The 23615-nt window shown below is 53.7% G+C and overlaps 1 protein-coding gene across 1 annotated transcript in view; it reads left to right on the top strand.

Annotated features, from left to right (window-relative positions):
* Positions 1 to 23615, top strand: part of espnla (espin like a) — a 122521-nt gene that overhangs the window by 34204 nt on the left and 64702 nt on the right. Inside the window, exons 3-4 of the mRNA XM_070884042.1 lie at positions 7996 to 8182; positions 9464 to 9646. Coding sequence (XP_070740143.1) covers positions 7996 to 8182; positions 9464 to 9646 — 370 coding nt within the window. The remainder of the gene's footprint in view (positions 1 to 7995; positions 8183 to 9463; positions 9647 to 23615) is intronic.

Below are 23615 nucleotides of genomic sequence, written 5' to 3'. Positions count from 1 at the left end.
GAGCTTCCCCTTTTATATCTGAAGGTCCAGGTTAGGAGTGTCTCCCACAAGTTCACCACCTAGTGGTCATTGTTCTCACAGTGTACAACTTAGGTCAGATTATACATGGGTTACATTGCTGGTTGACTATATGACAGGCTGCATGCCTCATCAGGAGGCCTAAGTTTGTGCGAGGCTAGCAACACTTAAAGCTAGCCTGCACTTCTTAAAGCCAGCCTGCACTTCTTAAAGCCAGCCTGCACTTCTTAAAGGGGAGGTACATTCTGGCTGAGTAGTTGCTGGAAGAGAGTCTGAGCAAGAAGAAGAGTGAAGTATGGCACGATAGGGGAGAGAGCTTGCCCCAAGGTTCTCTGATGCTGCCATGGAAGCGTTGATAGAGGAGATGGAGAGGCGGGAAGAGGTCATCTATCCACAGGGGGCCAAGAGCCCTCCAGACAATCTCTGTGAAGGCAGTGGGAGCAGTTAGACGTGGCGGTCACTACCAGGAGCCAAGCACCAAGGACCTGGTTGCAGTGTCACAAGAAGTTGAATAACCTCACATGGATGGTTTGGATGAGTGAGTTCATCTTCAAATGCCATATCCCACCAACTGCACCACTCGCCTCACACACTGCTCAATACACCACACTCCCATCACTCACCTACCAACAATCTTTATAATCAGGACTCATACCTCACATTCATAGCTTCTCTTCACCCTCACCCAGTGCTCCAAGCCTCACACCCACACACTGCCAGCTATTCAACCACATCACCCAAACAGATTGCACCACACTCACTGACGCACTTCCCTCTCTCTTGCAGGACAAGGTGGCGCACAAGCTGAGGCAGCAGGAGTTAACTGGCTGGGGACAGACATGGCTACATGTCCTTGCCCCCATGGAGGAGACAGTGCTCGTTAGCATTGGAGTGGTCATTGCTGAGGCTGAGGGTTGAGATGCGGCGGCTGCAAAGCGAGGTGTGTGCAGTCAGTAGCACCCTGCATCATGGGGAGGCCCGCACGAAGCCATGTGCTCACTCCGCCTGCTGCTCTTAGGCCAGAGACAATGAAATGTAGTCAGCCCTCTGGGAATACAGAGCCTCAGTGAACTCCCTTGTGCAGGTCAAACTGGGAGATGTTGCAAATGGTATGTTCATACTCTATTTATTTGTTACAGCTCACTGATGGGCATTAGGACCCTGCGGGAGCTATTCACTGTTGCTGTATTTATGCTGGTTCATGCCGGTTTGGGGATTCCATTTTGGGTTGTATAAAAGCACAGTTAAGTTACATTTCTCCTGGCTCAGTTTGTCAGTTATTTACACGTACACAATAGCAAATATCTCCAGCTTCAGACTGGAAGGAGCCACTGACAATGCGGGCCTCGCCCTGCCCTGAGGCTGCAGTTATGGCTGCAGCAGGTGCCAGATTTCAGTGAGGACATCCGTCCTGAGACGCGGACGTCTCACTCATTGTTCCTCATTGAGCTTCAGGTAGGAGAGTTGCTCCTTAAACACCCATGGCGGATATGGCCTCCTGCTGGGAGCCTTTCTCCCCTTCCTCCTCTGTCTCCAGCAGCTTGTCCTGCTCATTCTCCCAGCCATGCTGTATTCCTAGGGGCCGAGCACTGCACCCATGTCTGGGGAAAACTGGTCTATGCAGAAGCCTTGAAGTCAGGACAAAGTCCTTCAGCACCTGTAGACTTTAGCAACTTTAAAAAACAGGGCAAGCGAGCCCCAGATGGGCAGAGGAAACATTTCAAGGGCACCCTCAAAGCCTCCCTGATAAAGTGCAACATCCCCACCGACACCTAGAAATCCCTGGGCCAAGACCGTCCTAAGTAGAGGAAGAGCACCCGGGAGGATGCTGAGCACCTCCAGTCTCGTCCCGAGAGCATGCAGAAATCAAGCGCAGGCAGTGGAAGGAGCGTGCGGCAAACCTGTCCCACCCTCCCTTTCCTTCAACCACTGCCTGCCCCACCTGTGACAGAGACTGTAATTCCCATATTGGACTGTACAACCACCTGAGAACTCAATTTTAGAGTGGAAGCCAGTCATCCTTGATTTCGAGGGACTGCCGATGATGATGATGATGATAAGGAACTCTCGAACCCACTAAACACTTGTACAGCCGTAGCAACAGCCAATAGAAATCAATCAGCATCGAACCTTTAAATAGCGCTGGTGGGAGGTCCTTCCTGCTGCTGAACGCATGTTCAGCTGTGCGAGTTTAAGGAGCGTTTACTGGAGTGTGGAGCTCCAAAATGGCAGTGCTGGTATCAACTCAATGATGTACGCTGATTGACGTCATGATCTGCTTGCATATTCCGGCAGACGCTCACTGTGTGCACTAACGCTTTCACCAAGATGGCGTTCGGCATGGCTCGTGCCATGGATACCATTTTGGATCCAAAACAGCACTGGTAGCGCTGAAACAGCGGGCGCTAAGGAGCCGCATTTTGCAGCCGGTGTAGTTCTATGTAATAAAAACGAAGCCACGGTTTCGATGGTCACAGCTGTTGAGTTCTTTCCATGGTATCTACTGCCACCTGGTGGCAATTCAATCTCATTTCCTCTTATTGTATTTACTATTTTCCCACGAATTGTTTCAGGGATTGAAGACATCTTCACTATGGCCTTGTTTCAGTTACTGCCTCTTTCAGCTCAGAGCAGTTCTGCCTGCCTGTCTACTGAGGAACCAGTCTGTAATGGCTATATAAAGAGCTAAGCATTACTGTCATTGCTGTGGCTCAGTGGCTAGCACTCTTGCCTGTGGGTTCAAGGCCCACTCCAGGGACTTGGGCACAGAAGTCTAAGCTGACACTCCAGTGCAGTGCTGAGGGAATGCTGCACTGTTAGAAGTGCCGTCTTTTGGATGAGCCGTTAAACTGAGGCTCTGTCTGTTCTCTTGGGTGGATGTAAAAGATCCCACTGCTCTATTTCGAAGAAAAGCAGGGGAGTTATTCCCAGTGTCCTGGCCAATATTTATCCCTAAAACAGATTATCTGGTGATTACAACGATGGGAGCTTGCTTGTGCGCAAATTGGCAGCCATGTTTCCCACATTGCAACAGTGACTGCACTCCAAAATACTTCATTGGCTGTAAAGCGCTCTGAGATGTCTGGTGGTCGTGAAAGGCGCTATATAAATGCAAGTCTTTCTTCTTTCTTCAATATTACTAAGACACTGAACAGCCTCTGGCAGCAGGCAGCTTCTGTGCTCGTTCCAGGGCCTCCTGAGCAATCGGCGTATGGGAGAGATTGGGAAAGGGAACATGTCCATTTGAATCTGTGTATGGGAGAGATAGGGAAAGGGACTGATCTATTGGGAATCTGCATATGGGAGAGATAGGGAAAGGGAATATGTCCATTGGGATTCTGTGCAATCAGAGATATTTTGAATTTGATCCAGCATCATACAAATTGTGAAGTATTCCTTGCAATATTTGTAAATTAATAATTTTGACTGCCCTTGGGACTATGAAGTGGTTGAGAACAACAGCTGAATGATCTCTCCACCCTGATTCCTCATCGCACAATATGCACATTACAGGGACATCCTTTACCGAGGTCACTGTGGGCAGTGTATTCTTTGCTTGTGAAGAGCTAAGAGAGAATGGGGACAGGACAAGATGGATCATTAAGCCGGCAGGCCGGGGCTGGGTGAGAAGCACTCTAACTGCTGCTTGGGTTAAGATAGACTCACTGGGGTACAGTACCACGGACACTGACTCTCTCTGGGGTACAATACCACGGACACTGACTCTCTCTGGGGTACAGTACCACGGGCACTGACTCTCTCTGGGGTACAGTACCGCAGGCACTGACTCTCTCTGGGGTACAGTACGACGGGCACTGACTCTGGGGTGCAGTACGATGGGCACTGACTCTCTCTGGGGTACAGTACCACGGGCACTGACTCTCTCTGGGGTACAGTACCACGGGCACTGACTCTCTCTGGGGTACAGTATCATGGGCACTGACTCTCTCTGGGCTACAGTACCGCAGGCACTGACTCTCTCTGGGTTACAGTACCGCAGGCACTGACTCTCTCTGGGGTATAGTACCACGGGCACTGACTCTCTCTGGGATACAGTACCGCAGGCACTGACTCTCTCTGGGGTACAGTACCACGGGCACTGACTCTCTCTGGGGTACAGTACCGAAGGCACTGATTCTCTCTGGGGTACAGTACCACGGGCACTGACTCTCTCTGGGGTACAGTACCGCATGCACTGACTCTCTCTGGGGTACAGTACCACGGGCACTGACTCTCTCTAGGATACAGTACCGCAGGCACTGACTCTCTCTGGGATACAGTACCGCAGGCACTGACTTTCTCTGGGGTACAGTACCACGGGCACTGACTCTCTCTGGGGTACAGTACCGAAGGCACTGATTCTCTCTGGGGTACAGTACCACGGGCACTGACTCTCTCTGGGGTACAGTACCGCAGGCACTGACTCTCTCTGGGATACAGTACCACGGGCACTGACTCTCTCTGGGATACAGTACCACGGGCACTGACTCTCTCTGGGATACAGTACGGCAGGCACTGACTCTCTCTGGGGTACAGTACCGCAGGCACTGACTCTCTCTGGGATACAGTACCGCAGGCACTGACTCTCTCTGGGATACAGTACCACGGGCACTGACTCTCTCTGGGGTACAGTACCGCAGGCACTGACTCTCTCTGGGATACAGTACCACAGGCACTGACTCTCTCTGGGGTACAGGTTCCACGGGCACTGACTCTCTCTGGGATACAGTACCACGGGCACTGACTCTCTCTGGGGTACAGTACCGCAGACACTGATTCTCTCTGGGGTACAGTACCACGGGCACTGACTCTCTCTGGGGTACAGTACCACGGACACTGACTCTCTCTGGGGTACAGTACCACGGGCACTGACTCTCTCTGGGGTACAGTATCATGGGCACTGACTCTCTCTGGGCTACAGTACCGCAGGCACTGACTCTCTCTGGGTTACAGTACCGCAGGCACTGACTCTCTCTGGGGTATAGTACCACGGGCACTGACTCTCTCTGGGATACAGTACCGCAGGCACTGACTCTCTCTGGGGTACAGTACCACGGGCACTGACTCTCTCTGGGGTACAGTACCGAAGGCACTGATTCTCTCTGGGGTACAGTACCACGGGCACTGACTCTCTCTGGGGTACAGTACCGCATGCACTGACTCTCTCTGGGGTACAGTACCACGGGCACTGACTCTCTCTAGGATACAGTACCGCAGGCACTGACTCTCTCTGGGATACAGTACCGCAGGCACTGACTTTCTCTGGGGTACAGTACCACGGGCACTGACTCTCTCTGGGGTACAGTACCGAAGGCACTGATTCTCTCTGGGGTACAGTACCACGGGCACTGACTCTCTCTGGGGTACAGTACCGCAGGCACTGACTCTCTCTGGGATACAGTACCACGGGCACTGACTCTCTCTGGGATACAGTACCACGGGCACTGACTCTCTCTGGGATACAGTACGGCAGGCACTGACTCTCTCTGGGGTACAGTACCACGGGCACTGACTCTCTCTGGGATACAGTACCGCAGGCACTGACTCTCTCTGGGGTACAGTACCGCAGGCACTGACTCTCTCTGGGATACAGTACCGCAGGCACTGACTCTCTCTGGGATACAGTACCACGGGCACTGACTCTCTCTGGGGTACAGTACCGCAGGCACTGACTCTCTCTGGGATACAGTACCACAGGCACTGACTCTCTCTGGGGTACAGGTTCCACGGGCACTGACTCTCTCTGGGATACAGTACCACGGGCACTGACTCTCTCTGGGGTACAGTACCGCAGACACTGATTCTCTCTGGGGTACAGTACCACGGGCACTGACTCTCTCTGGGGTACAGTACCACGGACACTGACTCTCTCTGGGGTACAGTACCACGGGCACTGACTCTCTCTGGGGTACAGTATCATGGGCACTGACTCTCTCTGGGCTACAGTACCGCAGGCACTGACTCTCTCTGGGTTACAGTACCGCAGGCACTGACTCTCTCTGGGGTATAGTACCACGGGCACTGACTCTCTCTGGGATACAGTACCGCAGGCACTGACTCTCTCTGGGGTACAGTACCACGGGCACTGACTCTCTCTGGGGTACAGTACCGAAGGCACTGATTCTCTCTGGGGTACAGTACCACGGGCACTGACTCTCTCTGGGGTACAGTACCGCATGCACTGACTCTCTCTGGGGTACAGTACCACGGGCACTGACTCTCTCTAGGATACAGTACCGCAGGCACTGACTCTCTCTGGGATACAGTACCGCAGGCACTGACTTTCTCTGGGGTACAGTACCACGGGCACTGACTCTCTCTGGGGTACAGTACCGAAGGCACTGATTCTCTCTGGGGTACAGTACCACGGGCACTGACTCTCTCTGGGGTACAGTACCGCAGGCACTGACTCTCTCTGGGATACAGTACCACGGGCACTGACTCTCTCTGGGGTACAGTACCGCAGGCACTGACTCTCTCTGGGATACAGTACCGCAGGCACTGACTCTCTCTGGGATACAGTACCACGGGCACTGACTCTCTCTGGGGTACAGTACCGCAGGCACTGACTCTCTCTGGGATACAGTACCACAGGCACTGACTCTCTCTGGGGTACAGGTTCCACGGGCACTGACTCTCTCTGGGATACAGTACCACGGGCACTGACTCTCTCTGGGGTACAGTACCGCAGACACTGACTCTCTCTGGGGTACAGTACCACGGACACTGACTCTCTCTGGGGTACAGTACCACGGACACTGACTCTCTCTGGGGTACAGTACCACAGACACTGACTCTCTCTGGGGTACAGTACCGCAGGCACTGACTCTCTCTGGGGTACAGTACCACAGACACTGACTCTCACTGGGGCACAGTACCACGGACACTGACTCTCTGGGGTACAGTACCACGGGCACTGACTCTCACTGGGGCACAGTACCACGGACACTGACTCTCATTGGGGTACAGGTACCTCGGGCATTAACCCTCTCTGGGGTACAGTACCACGGCACTGACTCTTGCTGGGGTACTGGTTCCATGGGCACTGACTCTTGTTGGGGTACAGGTTCCTCAGGCATTAACCCTCTCTGGGGTACAGGTTCCTCAGGCATTAACCCTCTCTGGGGTACAGGTTCCATGTGCATTAACCCTCTCTGGGGTACAGGTTCCATATGCATTAACCCTCTCTGGGGTACAGGTTCCATGTGCATTAACTCTCTCTGGGGTACAGGTTCCTCAGGCATTAACCCTCTCTGGGGTACATGTTCCATGTGCATTAACTCTCTCTGGGGTACAGGTTCCTCAGGCATTAACCCTCTCTGGGGTACAGGTTCCTCAGGCATTAACCCTCTCTGGGGTACAGGTTCCATGTGCATTAACCCTCTCTGGGGTACAGGTTCCATATGCATTAACCCTCTCTGGGGTTCAGGTTCCATGTGCATTAACTCTCTCTGGGGTACAGGTTCCTCAGGCATTAACCCTCTCTGGGGTACATGTTCCATGTGCATTAACCCTCTCTGGGGTACAGGTTCCTCAGGCATTAACCATCTCTGGGGTACAGGTTCCATGGGCACTGACTGTTGCTGGGATACAGGTTACCATTACCCAAATGCCGATTCTTCTGTGAGTGTGGACAATGAGTGACGGGGAGGGGCAGACAGTCACAGCCGAACCTGATCCTGTCTGCACCCAATGTCCAGCGGAGGCCGACAGGACAGTGATCAGGAGCAGGGACCCAGGCCCCGGGCAATTGGAGCACCTCCGACTGCTATTCCAGCTGAGATCATCTAATTCAGCACCAAGCAGAGTCGACCCTAGGGTTTCAGATGTGTCTGCCTCAATGGCACACCAGTGGCTCCCCTGACTACCAGACGAGCTGTCTTGTATTTGTGAGATGTAGTAGTTTACGTGCTTTTCACAGCTGTTGTTCCTTAACCTGGAATTGTACTGAAGTTTTTCTTTTCTCTGTCTGTGCAGGGCTCTGAATAAACAGACCTGCAACGGTGCATCCCCACTGTACCTAGCCTGTCAGGAGGGGCACCTTCACACAGTTGAATACCTGGTGAAGGATTGCAAGGCCGACTTGAACCTTCGAGCACACGATGGCATGACCGTTCTCCATGCGGCGGCACAGATGGGGCACAATGCCCTGGTGGTGTGGCTGGTAAGTCAATGTCATCCTTGTGACACATCCGATTACTTGGTGGGTCGCTCCACGGGACACAGGGCATCACTCCACACTGCAATGTGTTGGTAACCTTCATGTGAAACCATTGCTGCCGACTCTTTACTTAACATACGAACAGACAAAAATGACAAGCAGGAAAAGACCAGCTGTGTGTATGTGTGTGTCATGTGTGTGTGTGTCATGTGTGCGCGTGTGTGTGTATGATCTGTGTGTGTGTGTATGATGTGTGTGTGTGTGTGCGCGTGTGTGAGTGTGTGTGTGAGTGTGTGTGTGAGGTGTGTGTGAGGTGTGTGTGTGCGTGTGAGATGTGTGTGAGATGTGTGTATGTGTGTGAGATGTGTGTGTGATGTGTGTGTGCGTGTGTGTGTGCGTGTGTGAGAGGTGTGAGAGATGTGTGTGATGATGTGTGTGTGTGTGTGTGTGTGTGTGTGAGGTGTGTGTGTGCGTGTGTGAGATGTGTGTGAGATGTGTGTATGTGTGTGAGATGTGTGTGTGATGTGTGTGTGTGTGTGTGTGTGCGTGTGTGAGAGGTGTGTGAGATGTGTGAGATGTGTGTATGTGTGTGAGATGTGTGTGTGCGTGTGTGTGTGCGTGTGTGAGAGGTGTGTGAGATGTGTGAGATGTGTGTATGTGTGTGAGATGTGTGTGTGATGTGTGTGTGTGTGTGTGTGTGCGTGTGTGAGAGGTGTGTGAGATGTGTGAGATGTGTGTATGTGTGTGAGATGTGTGTGTGCGTGTGTGTGTGCGTGTGTGAGAGGTGTGAGAGATGTGTGTGATGATGTGTGTGTGTGTTTGTGTGTGTGTGTGATATGTGTGCGTGTATGTGTGAGATGTGTGTGTGTGTGTGTGAGATGTGTGTGATGATGTGTGTGTGTGTGTGTGTGATGTGTGTGTATGAGAGATATGTGAGTGTGTGTGTGTGTGTAATTTCTCCCAGCAAGCCCCCTGTTTTACTGACTACATGTACTGATGTTAATGCAGCTTCCTCACACAGTCAGGTTCAGTAACCTCTCCCAGCCAGCATCATGCCTTACTGACTTCCTAAATCTCTTCGCTTCTTTAGCTCTCTCTCCTCCTTTAAGTGGTTGCTTAAAACCTACCTCACCTGTCCTAATATCTCTTTATGGTGTCAAACTTTGTCTGATTACGCTCCCGGGATGTTTCACTCCATTAAAGTCAAGTTGTTGTTGTACCTGTGCGGGGTTTAATCTTTCTGTTGCTATATTTGCCCTTCTCTCCGTCCTGTGTGTGATGCAGAGATCGTTCACAGACACGGACCTGTCTGCACAGGACAATGAGGGAGCGACTGCCATGCACTTTGCTGCCAGCGGAGGACATGCCAAGATCTTGGACCGGTTAATAAAGATGGGGGCAAGGATCCTGAAGGACCACTGGGGCGGCACACCACTGCATGATGCTGCTGAGAACGATGAGCTGGAGGTGGGTGTCCGTCACAGCGACAGCACTGTGCCAATTCAGAAACTGCAACCATTACCCCAGGACTCCCCAGGGTGCGATGGCCTCGTGGTTAGAAAGAATGCTCGAAAAGAACATTTATTTTTAAAAGAAGAAAAAGAGTTTGGGGGAACAATTTTTAAATATGATGTAGAAGTTTTTCAGTACGATATGGGAATGAGAAAGGGGCAGCTAACTGGCGCAGGGATCTGAATAGAAGTTGATGGAGGTGATAAGGGGGCAGAGATTACGTGGGTGGTTTAAAGGAAGAGTGGGAATTATTGCAGCTGAAAAATGCAAGGGGCCATTCTCTGTGCTAAAGTCAAAGATACGTTGGAGGGAGAAAGATGCACCAGATACTTTCTAGAACAAAGGTGATTATTAATCGGAGCGTTCAATGTTGGAGAAAAGATCATGAATGAAAGTGGGGAGATTCTGGAGACAGCTGTTAGTTTTTACACAAAAGAATGCATTTCCAAATTGGTGCTGGAGAAATTTAGCACAAAGAAAGAACAGACAGACTTGGATTTATATAGCGCCTTTCACGACCATTGGATGTCTCAAAGTGCTTTACAGCCAACTTTTGGAGTGTAGTCACTGTTGTAATGTGGGAAATGCAGCAGCCAACTTGAATACAAGCAAGCTCCCACAAACAGCAATGTGATAATGACCAGATAAATGTTTCCAGTCATTTCAGTTTCCAGCTGTTGCAATGTTTCCAGATGTTACAGTTTCCAAGGGTTTAAAGGAAGATGAAAGAAGAACGTGTGACAAAGAAGTAGGTTTAGCGGAAATAAAAGTAGCAAGAAGTGAATGAAAGGGAAACAAAGCCTGGGTCCGATAGCCTGCCTGAAGATGGGAGGCAGGGGTTCCTGTAGACCCCGCCGACTCTAACGGCAGGGCATGAGTTCAATGTGAGGCCTTGGATTCCCGCCCGCAGAAAGCTGGCTGAGGGTGGGTCGGCCTCAGAGGCGAGGGGCCAGTCCATGGAGGGATTGCGGGAGGAGGGTCGGCAATCAGCTAGGGATCGGGGGAGGGGGGAGAGGATTGGCAGAGTCGGGGATCGGGGGGTGGGGATCGTCTAGGGGTCGGGGTGGGAGGGGGCGGTCGGCCAGGGATAGTGGGGGGCCAGGGGGTTGGGGTGTGGGAAGGGTTGGCTGGGGATCGGCAGGGGGGGGGGAAAGAGAGGTTCGGGGCCAGCCACTGGAAAACCTTGGCCAGCTTCAACATCATCGTTGTGGGGGGGGGGGGGTGGTGGTGAAGGCCTGGGGGGTTTGGGGGGTGACCGGAGGCCCAAGAGGGGTATGATCAGAGGTCTTGTGGGGGAGTCTCCGATTGTGGGGCATGGGTACGGTCCGGACCCTGGATTCAGAAGGTAGGCATAAAGCCATTTACCTCTTGGATGCTGCAATCCCACCTCTGTTTAACTGCCCGTTCACAGGCAGTGGACGTCAAAATGGAGGGGAAAAAAGAGACTTGCAGCCTCAAGAGCTACAGTACGCGGATAACGCCTGCGTCTGCGCACATTCAGAGGCTGAACTCCAGGACATAGTCGACGTATTTACTGAGAAGTACGAAAGCATGGGCCTTATGCTAAACATCCGTAAGACAAAGGTCCTCCACCAGCCTGTCCTCGCCGCACAGCACTGCCCCACAATCATCAAGATCCACGGTGCGGCCCTGGACAACATGGACCATTTCCCATACCTCGGGAGCCTTTTATCAACAAAAGCAGACATTGATGAGGAGAATCAACACCACCTCCAGTGTGCCAGCGCAGCCTTCGGCCGCCTGAGGAACAGAGTGTTCGAAGACCAGGCCCTCAAATCTACTACCAAGCTCATGGTCTACAAGGCTGTAGTAATACCTGCCATGTCTATGACTCAGAGACATGGACCATGTACAATGGACACCTCAAGTCGCTGGACAAATACTACCAACGATGCCTCCGCAAGATTCTACAAATCCCCTGGGAGGACAGACGCACCAACATTAGTGTCCTCATCCAGGCCAACAATCCCAGCATTGAAACACTGACCACACTTGATCAGCTCCGCTGGGCAGGCCACATAGTTCGCATGCCAGACACGAGACTCACAAAGCAAGCAGTCTACTCGGAACTCCTTCATGGCAAACGTGCCAAAAGTGGGCAGCGGAAACATTACAAGGACATCCTCAAAACCTCCCTGATAAAGTGCAACATCCCCACCAACACCTGGGAGTCCCTGGCCAAAGACCGCTCTAAGTGGAGGAAGTGCATCCAGGAGGGCGCTGAGCATCTCGAGTCTCGTCGCTGAGAGCATGCAGAAATCAAGTGCAGGCAGCGGAAAGAGCGTGCGACAAACCAGTCCCACCCACCCCTTCCCTCAACGACTATCTGAACAACCTGTGGCAGGGATTATGGCTCTCGTATTGGACTGTTCAGCCACCTAAGGACTCATGTTAAGAGTGGAAGCAAGTCTTCCTTGATTCCGAGGAACTGCCTATGATGATGATGATGACAATATTTAAATTGAGGTAACGCCCCATGGGAGCGGGTTGGTCGATCGCCCCATCCTGCCTCCGACAAAAACGGAAGTGGGCGGGTTGGAGGTGGGGTCAGGTTGGGAATCCCATTTTTAACACTTTAACTGCCCCCACGCTCCAACCCCACACGTTTTGTTGGGGGAAAATTCTGGTCTTTAAGTCCATTTCTTTTGGATGTCTTTAACAAGATTAAGTTTGAGGGAAGACTGTCTCCATCTATGAGGAGAGGTATCATAAGCTTAATTTGTAAAAATAAAGGGGATAGAAGGGATTGAAAGAATTGGAGGCCCTTCACGTTATTAAATGTGGATTATAAGACCTTGGCGAGGGTTATGGCAAATCTTATGAAGGTGGTGATGCTGCAGATCGTTTCAACGTATTTTCCAATACAGAGATCGGTGAGGCAAGGTTGTCCCCCGTTATCGTTAGGAGCAGAACCATGTAGTTATATGAAATGGAGTAGGTGGGATTGCAGGCTGGTGTTGGTGATCCACAGATATGTGTCTGTCACAACCTTAACATTGGGAGATGAGGAATCGCTGAGGAAGCAGTGGAGGAGTCCTGTAGGGCTTTGGGAGCCTGAGTGAAGTATAGAAAATCCCAATGCCTGTTGCTGGGAAATGTTGGGGAAGTGGTTGGAGGAAAGCCCCTTTAAGGTGGTGGCGGTTCTGCAACTTCAGGGTTAGGAAAATTACAAAGATTTTGGGAAGATGGGAAAAATGATGTGTGAAAGTCCAAGGAAGAGCATCAGTGGTGGCAGCTCTCCTGCTTTCTAAACAATGGTACTTGTTGACGGTGGAGAATGTTCCTGAGTGGGCGGAAAAGTCCATCCGAGAGGCTTGTGCGAGGTTTATATGGGAGGGACATACTAACAGACTGTAAAAGCTTCTATAGGTATGTAAAAATAAAAAGATTAGCGAAAGTAAATGTGAGTCCATTATAGGCTGCAAAAGGAAAAATTATAATGGGAATAAGGAAATGGCAGAGAAATTAAACAAATAATTTGTGTCTGTCTTCACTGAAGAAGACGCAGAAAACCTCCGAGAAATAGTGGTCTAGCGAGAATGAGGAACTGACAAAAAATAAAATGAGTAAAAAAAATAGTACTGGAGACATTAATGGGACTGAAAGGCAATAAATCCCCTGGACCATATGGCCTACATCCTAGAGTTTTGAAAGAGGTGGGTATAGAGATAGTGGATGCTTTGGTTTTCACCTTCCATCTTCCATAGATTCTAGAACAGTTCCCGCAGATTGGAAGGTAGCAAATGTAACCCTGCTATTTAAGAAAGGAGGGAGAGAAAAAATGGGGAACTACAGGCCAGTCAGCTTGACATCAGTAGCAAGGAAAATGCTAGAATCTATTATTAAGGACGTGGTAACAGGGCACTTAGAAAGTCAACACGGATTATGAAAGGGAAATCTTGGCTAAAGTAGACTGGAAACACAGACTAAACGGTGGCACAATTGAGGAACAGTGGAGGACTTTTAAGGAGCTCTTTCATAGTGCTCAACAAAAATATATTCCAGTGAAAAAGAAGGGCGGTAAGAGAAGGGATAACCAGCCGTGGATAACCAAGGAAATAAAGGAGAGTATCAAATTAAAAACAAATGCGTATAATGTGGCCAAGGTTAGTGGGAAATTAGAAGATTGGGAAAATTTTAAACGACAGCAAAGAATGACTAAGAAAGCAATAAAGAAAGGAAAGATAGATTCCGAAAGTAAACTTGCGCAAAACATAAAAACAGATAGTAAAAACTTTTACAGATATATAAAACGGAAGAGAGTGACTAAAGTAAATGTTGGTCCCTTAGAAGATGAGAAGGGGGATTTAATAATGGGAAATGTGGAAATGGCTGAGACCTTAAACAATTATTTTGCTTCAGTCTTCACAGTGGAAGACACAAAAACCATGCCAAAAATTGCTGGTCACGGGAATGTGTGAAGGGAGGACCTTGAGACAATCACTATCACTAGGGAGGTAGTGCTGGACAGGCTAATGGGACTCAAGGTAGACAAGTCCCCTGGTCCTGATGAAATGCGTCCCAGGGTATTAAAAGAGATGGCGGAAGTTATAGCAGATGCATTTGTTATAATCTACCAAAATTCTCTGGACTCTGGGGAGGTACCAGCGGATTGGAAAGCAGCTAATGTAACGCCTCTGTTTAAAAAAGGGGGCAGACAAAAGGCAGGTAACTATAGGCCGGTTAGTTTAACATCTGTAGTGGGGATATGCTTGAAGCTATCATTAAGGAAGAAATAGCGGGACATCTAGATAGGAATAGTGCAATCAAGCAGACGCAACATGGATTCATGAAGGGGAAATCATGTTTAACTCATTTACTGGAATTCTTTGAGGATATAACGAGCATGGTGGACAGAGGTGTACCGATAGATGTGGTGTATTTAGATTTCCAAAAGGCATTCGATAAGGTGCCACACAAAAGGATACTACAGAAGATAAAGGTACGTGGAGTCAGAGGAAATATATTAGCATGGATCGAGAATTGGCTGGCTAACAGAAAGCAGAGAGTCGGGATAAATGGATCCTTTTCGGGTTGGAAATCGGTGGTTAGTGGTGTGCCACAGGGATCGGTGCTGGGACCACAACTGTTTACAATATACATAGATGACCTGGAAGAGGGGACAGAGAGTAATGTAACAAAATTTGCAGATGACACAAAGATTAGTGGGAAAGCGGGTTGTGTAGAGGACACAGAGAGGCTGCAAAGAGATTTAGATAGGTTAAGCGAATGGGCTAAGGTTTGGTAGATGGAATACAATGTCGGAAAGTGTGAGGTCATCCACCTTGGGAAAAAAATCAGTAAAAGGAAATATTATTTGAATGGGGAGAAATTACAACATGCTGGGGGTCCTTGTACATGAAACTCTTTTTGGAGTTTATCTGAAAAACATAAAACATTAATCGGTGCCACCCGACCTGGATGACACACCAGACATTTACAAGGCCCTTTTTTTTTTCTTTTTTGTGGTTTTTCTTTTGTGTTTTTCTTTTTTTGGGGGTTTTTTTTGGGCACTAAAATCAAATTTTTTTCCTCCAGTGCCCCCGATAAAAGGGGAGGGGGACACTAAAATCACCGGCAATTAAAACAAATTCAACTTTAAAACGTAAAATCAAATTAAAATTTGGTTGCCGGGCGTGATGATGCACTCCAGTCCCTCCGGTGCCCACCTCTCGCGGAAGGCCGCGAGCGTACCGGTGGACACCGCGTGCTCCATCTCCAAGGACACCCTGGACCGGATGTAAGAGCGGAAGAGAGGCAGGCAGTCAGGTTGAACGACCCCCTCGACCGCCCGCTGCCTGGACCGGCTGATGGCACCCTTGGCCGTGCCCAGGAGCAGTCCTACGAGAAGGCCCTCGGACCTGCAGGGAGGTGTTGCTACAATTGTACAGGGCCTTGGTGAGGCCACACCTGGAGTATTGTGTACAGTTTTGGTCTCCTAACCTGAGGAAGGACATTCTTGCTATTGAGGGAGTGCAGCGAAGGTTCACCAGACTGATTCCCGGGATGGCGGGACTGACCTATCAAGAAAGACTGGATCAACTGGGCTTGTATTCACTGGAGTTCAGAAGAATGAGAGGGGACCTCATAGAAACGTTTAAAATTCTGACGGGGTTAGACAGGTTAGATGCAGGAAGAATGTTCCCAATGTTGGGGAAGTCCAGACCAGGGGACACAGTCTAAGGATAAGGGGGAAGCCATTTAGGACTGAGATGAGGAGGAATTTCTTCACCCAGAGAGTGGTGAACCTGTGGAATTCCCTACCACAGAAAGTTGTTGAGGCCAATTCACTAAATATATTCAAAAAGGAGTTAGATGAAGTTCTTACTACTAGGGGGATCAAGGGGTATGGTGAGAAAGCAGGAAGGGGGTACTGAGGTTTCACGTTCAGCCATGAACTCATTGAATGGCGGTGCAGGCTAGAAGGGCCGAATGGCCTACTCCTGCACCTATTTTCTATGTTTCTATGTTACCCGCTCCCCTCCGCACAGGGTGCCCAAAGATCAGGAGAGTGGGACTGAAGTGCAGCCAGAATTTCAGGAGCAGCCCCTTTAAATAATGAAACAGGGGCTGCAACCTCGTGCACTCAATAAAAACATGGAACACGGACTCCTCCAGACCGCAGAAATTGCAGGCGGCCTGGGAGTCCGTGAACCGGCTTAAAAATTTGTTGCACGGCACTGCTCCGTGCACCACCCTCCAGGTCAAGTCCCCGATGAATAGTGGGAGGACCCCTGCGTAGAGTGCCCTCCATCGGACGGCAAGATGGTACGCCATGGCGTGTCCGGATGGCCGGCGAGGATGGCAAAGTTGAGAGTGTGCAGGAGCAGCCCGTACAGGAAACCCCTCCGCGCGGAACTGAAAGGCACGGAGGGGATTTCCCCGAGGCGGCTCAAGTTGTGAGGCGCTGGCCCCCGAGGGAGGTTCCGGGGTTTGGCGCCAATGAGGAATTCCGTCCGGACGGGGGTCAGTTCGGACGGGATCTCCCCATGTGCTTGAGCCTCCTCGATGCACCTAACAGAGTCAGGGCCCAAAGCTGTTTTTAGCGACTCGATGGCTTCGGCCGCGTGGCGGACGTTGGCTGAATTTAGGCGCCGCGCCAGCATGCCTGGCGCCATCCAGCCCGCTCCTCCGCCATCGAGCAGGTCCCTGACCCTGGTCACCTCACCAGCCACAGCCCTCTCTTCCGACCGCCACATAAAACCTCGGTCGTGGAGGTACGGATTCCCGAGCAGCGGCTCCTGCAGGACAGCCGCCACTCCAGCCGGCGGAGAGCTGCGCTTGGTGGAGACTTTGTTCCAGACCCTGATGAGTTCCTTGTAAAAGACAGGCAGCTCCCGGAGGGCGGTCCTGACACCCCCCAAGTTCACAAACAGGAGCTGCGTGTCGTAATTGAGGTCGCGCTGCTGGCGGAAGAAATACGTCGCCAGAGCACACCACCTAGGAGGGGGCTCGACGTAAAGGTATCTCTGCAGGGTCTGAAGACGGAAAGTCGCGAGCTGGGCGCTGACGCACACCAACAACTGACCGCCCTCCTCAAGCGGGAGACTCAAGACCGCGGCAGAGACCCAGTGCTTCCTGTTGTTCCAGAAGAAGTCCACCAGCTTCTTCTGTATCTTAAAAGTTTCTGCCTGGTTTCAAACCGGGGTTTTTTCGCATATTAATTGAACGTAATAACCACTACATTATGGAAACGCTGTAGCTCCTTGTACATGAAACTCTTTTGGAGTTTACCTGAAAAAACATAAACATTAAACCATGCCACCCGCCCTGGATGACACACCAGACATTTACAAGGCCCTTTTTTTTCTTTTTTGTGTTTTTTTTTGTGTTTTTCTTTTTTTTTTGGTTTTTTTTTGGGCACTAAAATCAAATTTTTTCCTCCAGTGCCCCCTATAAAAGGGGTGGGGGACACTAAAAGCACCGGCAATTAAAACAAATTAAACTTTAAAACATAAAATAAAATTAAAATGTGGTTGCCGGGCGTGATGATGCACTCCAGTCCCTCCGGTGCCCACCTCTCGCGGAAGGCCGCGAGCGTACCGGTGGACACCGCGTGCTCCATCTCCAAGGACACCCTGGACCGGATGTAAGAGCGGAAGAGAGGCAGGCAGTCAGGTTGAACGACCCTCTCGACCGCCCGCTGCCTGGACCGGCTGATGGCACCCTTGGCCGTGCCCAGGAGCAGTCCTACGAGGAGGCCCTCGGACCTACCCGCTCCCCTCCGCACAGGGTGCCCAAAGATCAGAAGAGTGGGACTGAAGTGCAGCCAGAATTTCAGGAGCAGCCCCTTTAAATAATAAAACAGGGGCTGCAACCTCGCACACTCCATAAAAACATGGAACACGGACTCTTCCAGACCGCAGAAATTGCAGGCGGCCTGGGAGTCCTTGAACCGGCTTAAAAATTTGTTGCACGGCACTGCTCCGTGCACCACCCTCCAGGCCAAGTCCCCGATGAATAATGGGAGGACTCCCGCATAGAGTGCCCTCCATCGGGGACCCCCGCCTCCTCCGGACGGCAAGATGGTACGCCATGGCGTGTCCGGACGGCAGGCGAGGATGGCAAAGTTGAGAGTGTGCAGGAGCAGCCCGTACAGGAAACCCCACCGCGCGGAACTGAAAGGCACGGAGGGGATTTCCTCAAGGCGGCTCAAGTTGTGAGGCGCCGGCTCCCGAGGGAGTTTCCGGGGTTTGGCGCCGATGAGGAATTCCGTCCGGACGGTGGTCAGTTCGGACGGGATCTCCCCACGTGCTTGAGCCTCCTCGATGCACCTAACAGAGTCAGGGTCCAAAGTTGTTTTTAGCGACTCGATGGCTTCGGCCGCGCGGCAGACGTTGGCTGAATTTAGGCGCCGCGCCAGCGTGCCTGGCGCCATCCAGCCCGCTCCTCCGCCATCGAGCAGGCCCCTGACCCTGGTCACCTCGCCAGCCACAGCCCTCTCTTCCGACCGCCACATAAAACCTCGGTCGTGGAGGTACGGATTCCCGAGCAGCGGCTCCTGCAGGACAGCCGCCACTCCAGCTGGCGGAGAGCTGCGCTTGGTGGAGACTTTGTTCCAGACCCTGATGAGTTCCTTGTAAAAGACAGGCAGCTCCTGGAGGGCGGTCCTGACACCCCCCAAGTTCACAAACAGGAGCTGCGTGTCGTAATTGAGGTCGCGCTGCTGGCGGAAGAAATACGTCGCCAGAGCACACCACCTAGGAGGGGGCTCGCCGTAAAGGTATCTCTGCAGGGTCTGAAGACGGAAAGTCGCGAGCTTGGCGCTGACGCACACCAACGACTGACCGCCTTCCTCAAGCGGGAGACTCAAGACCGCGGCAGAGACCCAGTGCTTCCTGTTGTTCCAGAAGAAGTCCACCAGCTTCTTCTGTATCTTGGCGACAAACGCAGGGGGAGGGGTCAAAGTGACCAGCCGGTACCACAACATTGCGGCCACCAGCTGGTTTATGACTAGCGCTCGACTCCTGTAGGACAGCACTCGGAGCAGTCCTGTCCAGCGCCCTAGGCGAGCGGCGACCTTGGCCTCCAGCTCCTGCCAGTTCGCCGGCCAGGCTTCCTCGTCGGGGCTAAGGTGGACTCCCAGATAGAGGAGATGGATCGTGCTCCAGGCAAAAGGCCTGAGCTCCTCCGGCAGGGAGTCCACCCGCCACTGACCCACCAGGAGTCCGGAACATTTTTCCCAGTTGATTCTGGCAGAGGATGCGGCCGAGTAAATCTCCTGGCACTCACGCATCCTCCGCAGGTCAGCAGGATCCTCTACCGCGAGGAGCACGTCATCGGCGTAAGCCGAGAGGACGACCTCCACGCCCGGCCCTTGCAGAGCCAGTCCCGTCAACCTCGTCCGCAAGAGGCGCAGGAAAGGCTCCACGCAGATGGCATATAACTGGCCGGACATGGGGCATCCCTGGCGCACCCCTCTCCTAAAGTGAAGGGGCGCCGTCAAGGACCCGTTAACCTTAATCAGACACTCCGCGGCGGCGTACAAAAGTCGGATCCGGGCGACGAAATGCGTCCCGAACCCGAAAGCGCGCAGAGTTCCGAGCAGATAGTCGTGATCCACCCTGTCGAACGCCTTCTCTTGGTTGAGAGATAGTAAGGCGACCGACAGACCAGCCTCCTGTGAATGATGGATGAGGTCCCGGACCAGATGGATGTTATCGTGGATTGTCCGGCCCGGGACCGTGTAGGAGTGGTCGGGGTGGATCATGTGGTCCAGCACGGTGCCAAGGCGAGCAGACATCGCCCTGGCGAAGATTTTGTAGTCCGTGCTGAGGGAGACCGGGCGCCAGTTCTTAAGGAGGCGGAGATCGCCCTTCTTAGGCAGCAGGTCGATGACTGCCCTGCGCCAAGAGAGGGGCATCTCCCCGGTCGCCAGACTTTCCCCCAGGACCCGTGCGTAGTCGCTCCCCAGGACGTCCCAGAACGCCCTGTGGAACTCCACGGTCAGCCCGTTCAGCCCCGGGGATTTTCCCCTCGAGAGCCGGTCGAGGGCGCCGGTCAGCTCCGCCAGGCTTAGCAGAGCTTCCAAATTTTCACCGCCCTCCGGGCTGACTTTCGGCAGGTCCTCCCACAAAACTCTATGCGCTTCCTCGCTGGACGGATCCGGAGAGAACAGAGCCCCGTAATATTCACGGGCCCTGTTGTTGACGCCCTCCAGATCAGAGACGAGAGAGCCGTCGTCGGCCAGCAGCGTCAAGAGCTGCTTACGGACACTCTGCCTTTTTTCCAGCGAGTAGAAGAAGGGGGAGCTGCGGTCCAGATCCCGCAGGAACCTGATCCGCGACCTCACGAACGCGCCTCGGGACCCGACGAGCTGCAGGTCCTTCAGCGCGGCCTTCTTAGCTTCGTACACCGTCCGCAGGGCCGGGTCCTCGACGACTTGACCGAGACGGGATTCCAGGTCGAGCACCTCTTTTTCTAGGCGCCCGACTCCGGCCGCCCGCCTCTTGGTCGACCCCCTCGCGTACTCTTGACAGAAGACGCGGACGTGAGCCTTGCCCACGTCCCACCATAGCCTCAAGGAGGGGAAGCCCCCCTGCTTCCTTCTCCAGTCGGCCCAGTGAAATGACGGAACGAGTCCTGGAACCGCACGTCCTCCAGCAGCCGGTTGTTAAAGTGCCAGTACGCGGACCCCGTCCTCGCGCGGAGCGAAGTGAGCTCCGCCCACACCAGGTGGTGGTCCTAACACGGCACCGGCCGCATGGAGGCCGCCGGGACACAGGAAACATACGCCCGAGACACGTAAAGGCGGTCGACTCTGGACCATCCTACTCCAGGCCTCACCCAAGTAAAGGCGCTGGAGTCGGGGTGGAGATTTCGCCAGACGTCCACCAAGTCGAAGGACCCGACCAGGTCCCTCAACTTCTCCATCGCCGTCATGCTCTGCGGGGCACCGGAGCGGTCCCTCGCCTCGAGGGTGCAGTTAAAATCCCCCCCGAGGACAATGCAGTCGCCGACGTCGACGGAGCCAAAAAGAGCGGACACTTCTTCGAAGAAGCGCGCCTGCTGCGGGCCGGGCTGAGGGGCGTACACGTTCACGAGATGGAGCGGCACGTCCCCCAGGCGAACCGTTACGTGCAGCAAGCAGCCTGGCACGGGCTCCTCGACCCCCAAGATCTCCGGCTGAAAATGCGGGCCCAGCAAGATGGCCACCCCACTAGAAGTGGCGGTGAGGTAGCTCATGCGGACCTCTCCTTGCCATTCCAGGAGCCACGTGGCTTCGTCTCCCGGAACGGTGTGGGTTTCTTGCAGGAAGCACACCGCATATTTCCCCTCCCGCAGGAGCGAAAAATTGTCAAATCTACGACGTGCCCCTCTGCCGCCGTTGATGTTGAGGCTGGCTATGGTTATCTTCATGGCAAAAGCATAGTGCAACCTCTACCTTAACCTATTGCGGGGGAGTGAGCGGAGTCTTTTGTTGACCTCCACTCCTTCAGCAGCACAGCGAGGAACTTTTTGAGCCGGCGCAGCTCAAGGCCTTGCGCCCTTGATAAGGGCCCGCCCGCGGCCATGGTTTTAGCGGCGACGCGGACGGAAGCGATGAGCAGCCCCGGCTCGGACCATCTTTCCCGGGCCAGATGGGTTTGGTTGCGGCGACCCTGGCTCTCGACCAAAAAGTCCCGGAGTTCCTCTATGGGAATGAGGGGGGACTCAGCGGCGGGCACGAGGAGATCCACCGCCTCACTGGCGATGGACTCGAGATCTTCACCCGCGTCCTCCACCGAGTCCCCGTCCCCCTCCGGGAGGTCGCCGCTAGCAGCCGGCCCGTCGACTGCACGAGGTACGGCAAACGGCCCGGCTGCTCCATCCGGCCCTGGCTCTGCCCCGATCCCACCCCCAGGATTGTCGGCAGAGGAGTCCCCACTGGGCTCTTTTAAAATTGGTGCTGGGTCGGGAAGCGACAGCGGAAGGGGTTCCCCCTCTGCCCCAGGAACCGGGGAACAAGGAGAGACCCGGCCATAGAAAATCCCCAGGCTCCCCAAGCGCTCCAGCTCCAAAGTAGGGGGCGAGGGTGGGTGTTCCTCCCCCTCCCCGCCGCCACCCCCCGGCCCAGCGTGTACAGATTCATTAAAAGTGTTAATACTTTGCATTTCTGCCGAGTCGAGCAAATCCCGGGGGAAGTTGGGTATTGGCTGGGCGGGCTCAGGTTCGGCCTTTTCGGCCTCGCCCGCCTCAGTCCCCGGGACGCCCGGCCCGGCGGCTACGCATTCTTCCGCTGGCCCCACGCCCCCCACGACATGCAGATCTTCCACTCCATCCCCAGGAGGCAGCGGCTGGGCATCCTCGACTGCCTCACCCTCCCCGGGGACAGATTCCTCGTGCCTACGGCGCAGTTTGGGGGCGCCGGTGGGGGACGCGGGACACGCGGAGGGCACCGCCTCCTCCGCGGAGGGATGTTGTTCCCCCCCCCCGCCTCATTGGAGCGGCGCCTCCTTTTTTTCCTGGGGGGGCACGGAGACAGGGAGACACCCGTGTCTGCCGAGGCCTCCCGCTCCGCCCCCCCCTTTTTCTTATATTGGCCGCGCCCGGGCCCCTCTGCGATATTAGTCAAGGACTCGGGCACGGGCTCAGGGCACCCCGCGCTCGCCGGTGAAGGGGTTGGGCCGAGCGCGGTGAACAGCTTGTCTGGTGCACTGAGGGGACCCGCCTCTAGGCGTTTCGCCTTCTTCCGCGCCTTCTTTCCGGCCGGACGCTCTCCCTCCCCCCCGCCGGAGGCCGTGAAAACAAAGGCCCCCGACGATGCCCGCGCACCCACAGCTCCCGGCACGCGGACGCTACTAGGGGGAGGGGTGGCGGCGGCGCCAGCCTTGTCCACCCTCGGTGGTTTGGCAGCTTTGGAGGCGGGGCAGTTCTTACGAACGTGCCCCACCTCCCTGCAGGCATGGCACCGCACGCCGTCCGACGTCCAAAAGACGCGGTAGGCAGTCCCCTCGTGCACCACATTAAAATTGCCCTCTGTCGTCTCCTCCCGCGCCAGCCGGACAAAGAGCTGGCGGCGGAAGGAGAACACGTGGCGCAGGCTGTTCTCCCTGAGGCCGAGCGGTATGGGGTTGATCCCTGACCTTACCTCCCCCAGTTGGTGTAGGTGAGGGAGGAGGAGCTCAGCGGGAACAAAGGGCGGGACGTTTGATAGAATGACCCTCTGCGCGGTGGCCTCGAGAGGGTCCACCGGCAGGAACGCCCCGCCCACCGTGAGCCCCTTTTCAATGGCCAGGGACACCGCCTGCTCCGACCCCAGGAAGAACACGGCCTTCCCAGACATCTTGGAGGCTGCGACAATGGCCGAGGGGCCGACTACCCCAGCCATCGCCCGCACGCACTCCTCAATGCTCATTGTGGGGTGAGTGTAGCTCTTGACCCCGTGTTTCGTAGTTATAAGTCTGAATGGTGGCAGGGCAGC

Source organism: Pristiophorus japonicus, chromosome 6 (assembly GCF_044704955.1).
Source record: "Pristiophorus japonicus isolate sPriJap1 chromosome 6, sPriJap1.hap1, whole genome shotgun sequence".
In the NCBI taxonomy this organism is placed as follows: Eukaryota; Metazoa; Chordata; class Chondrichthyes; family Pristiophoridae; genus Pristiophorus; species Pristiophorus japonicus.
The sequence above is the reverse complement of the archived record's forward strand: the minus strand, read 5'-3'. Positions and strand labels throughout refer to the sequence as shown.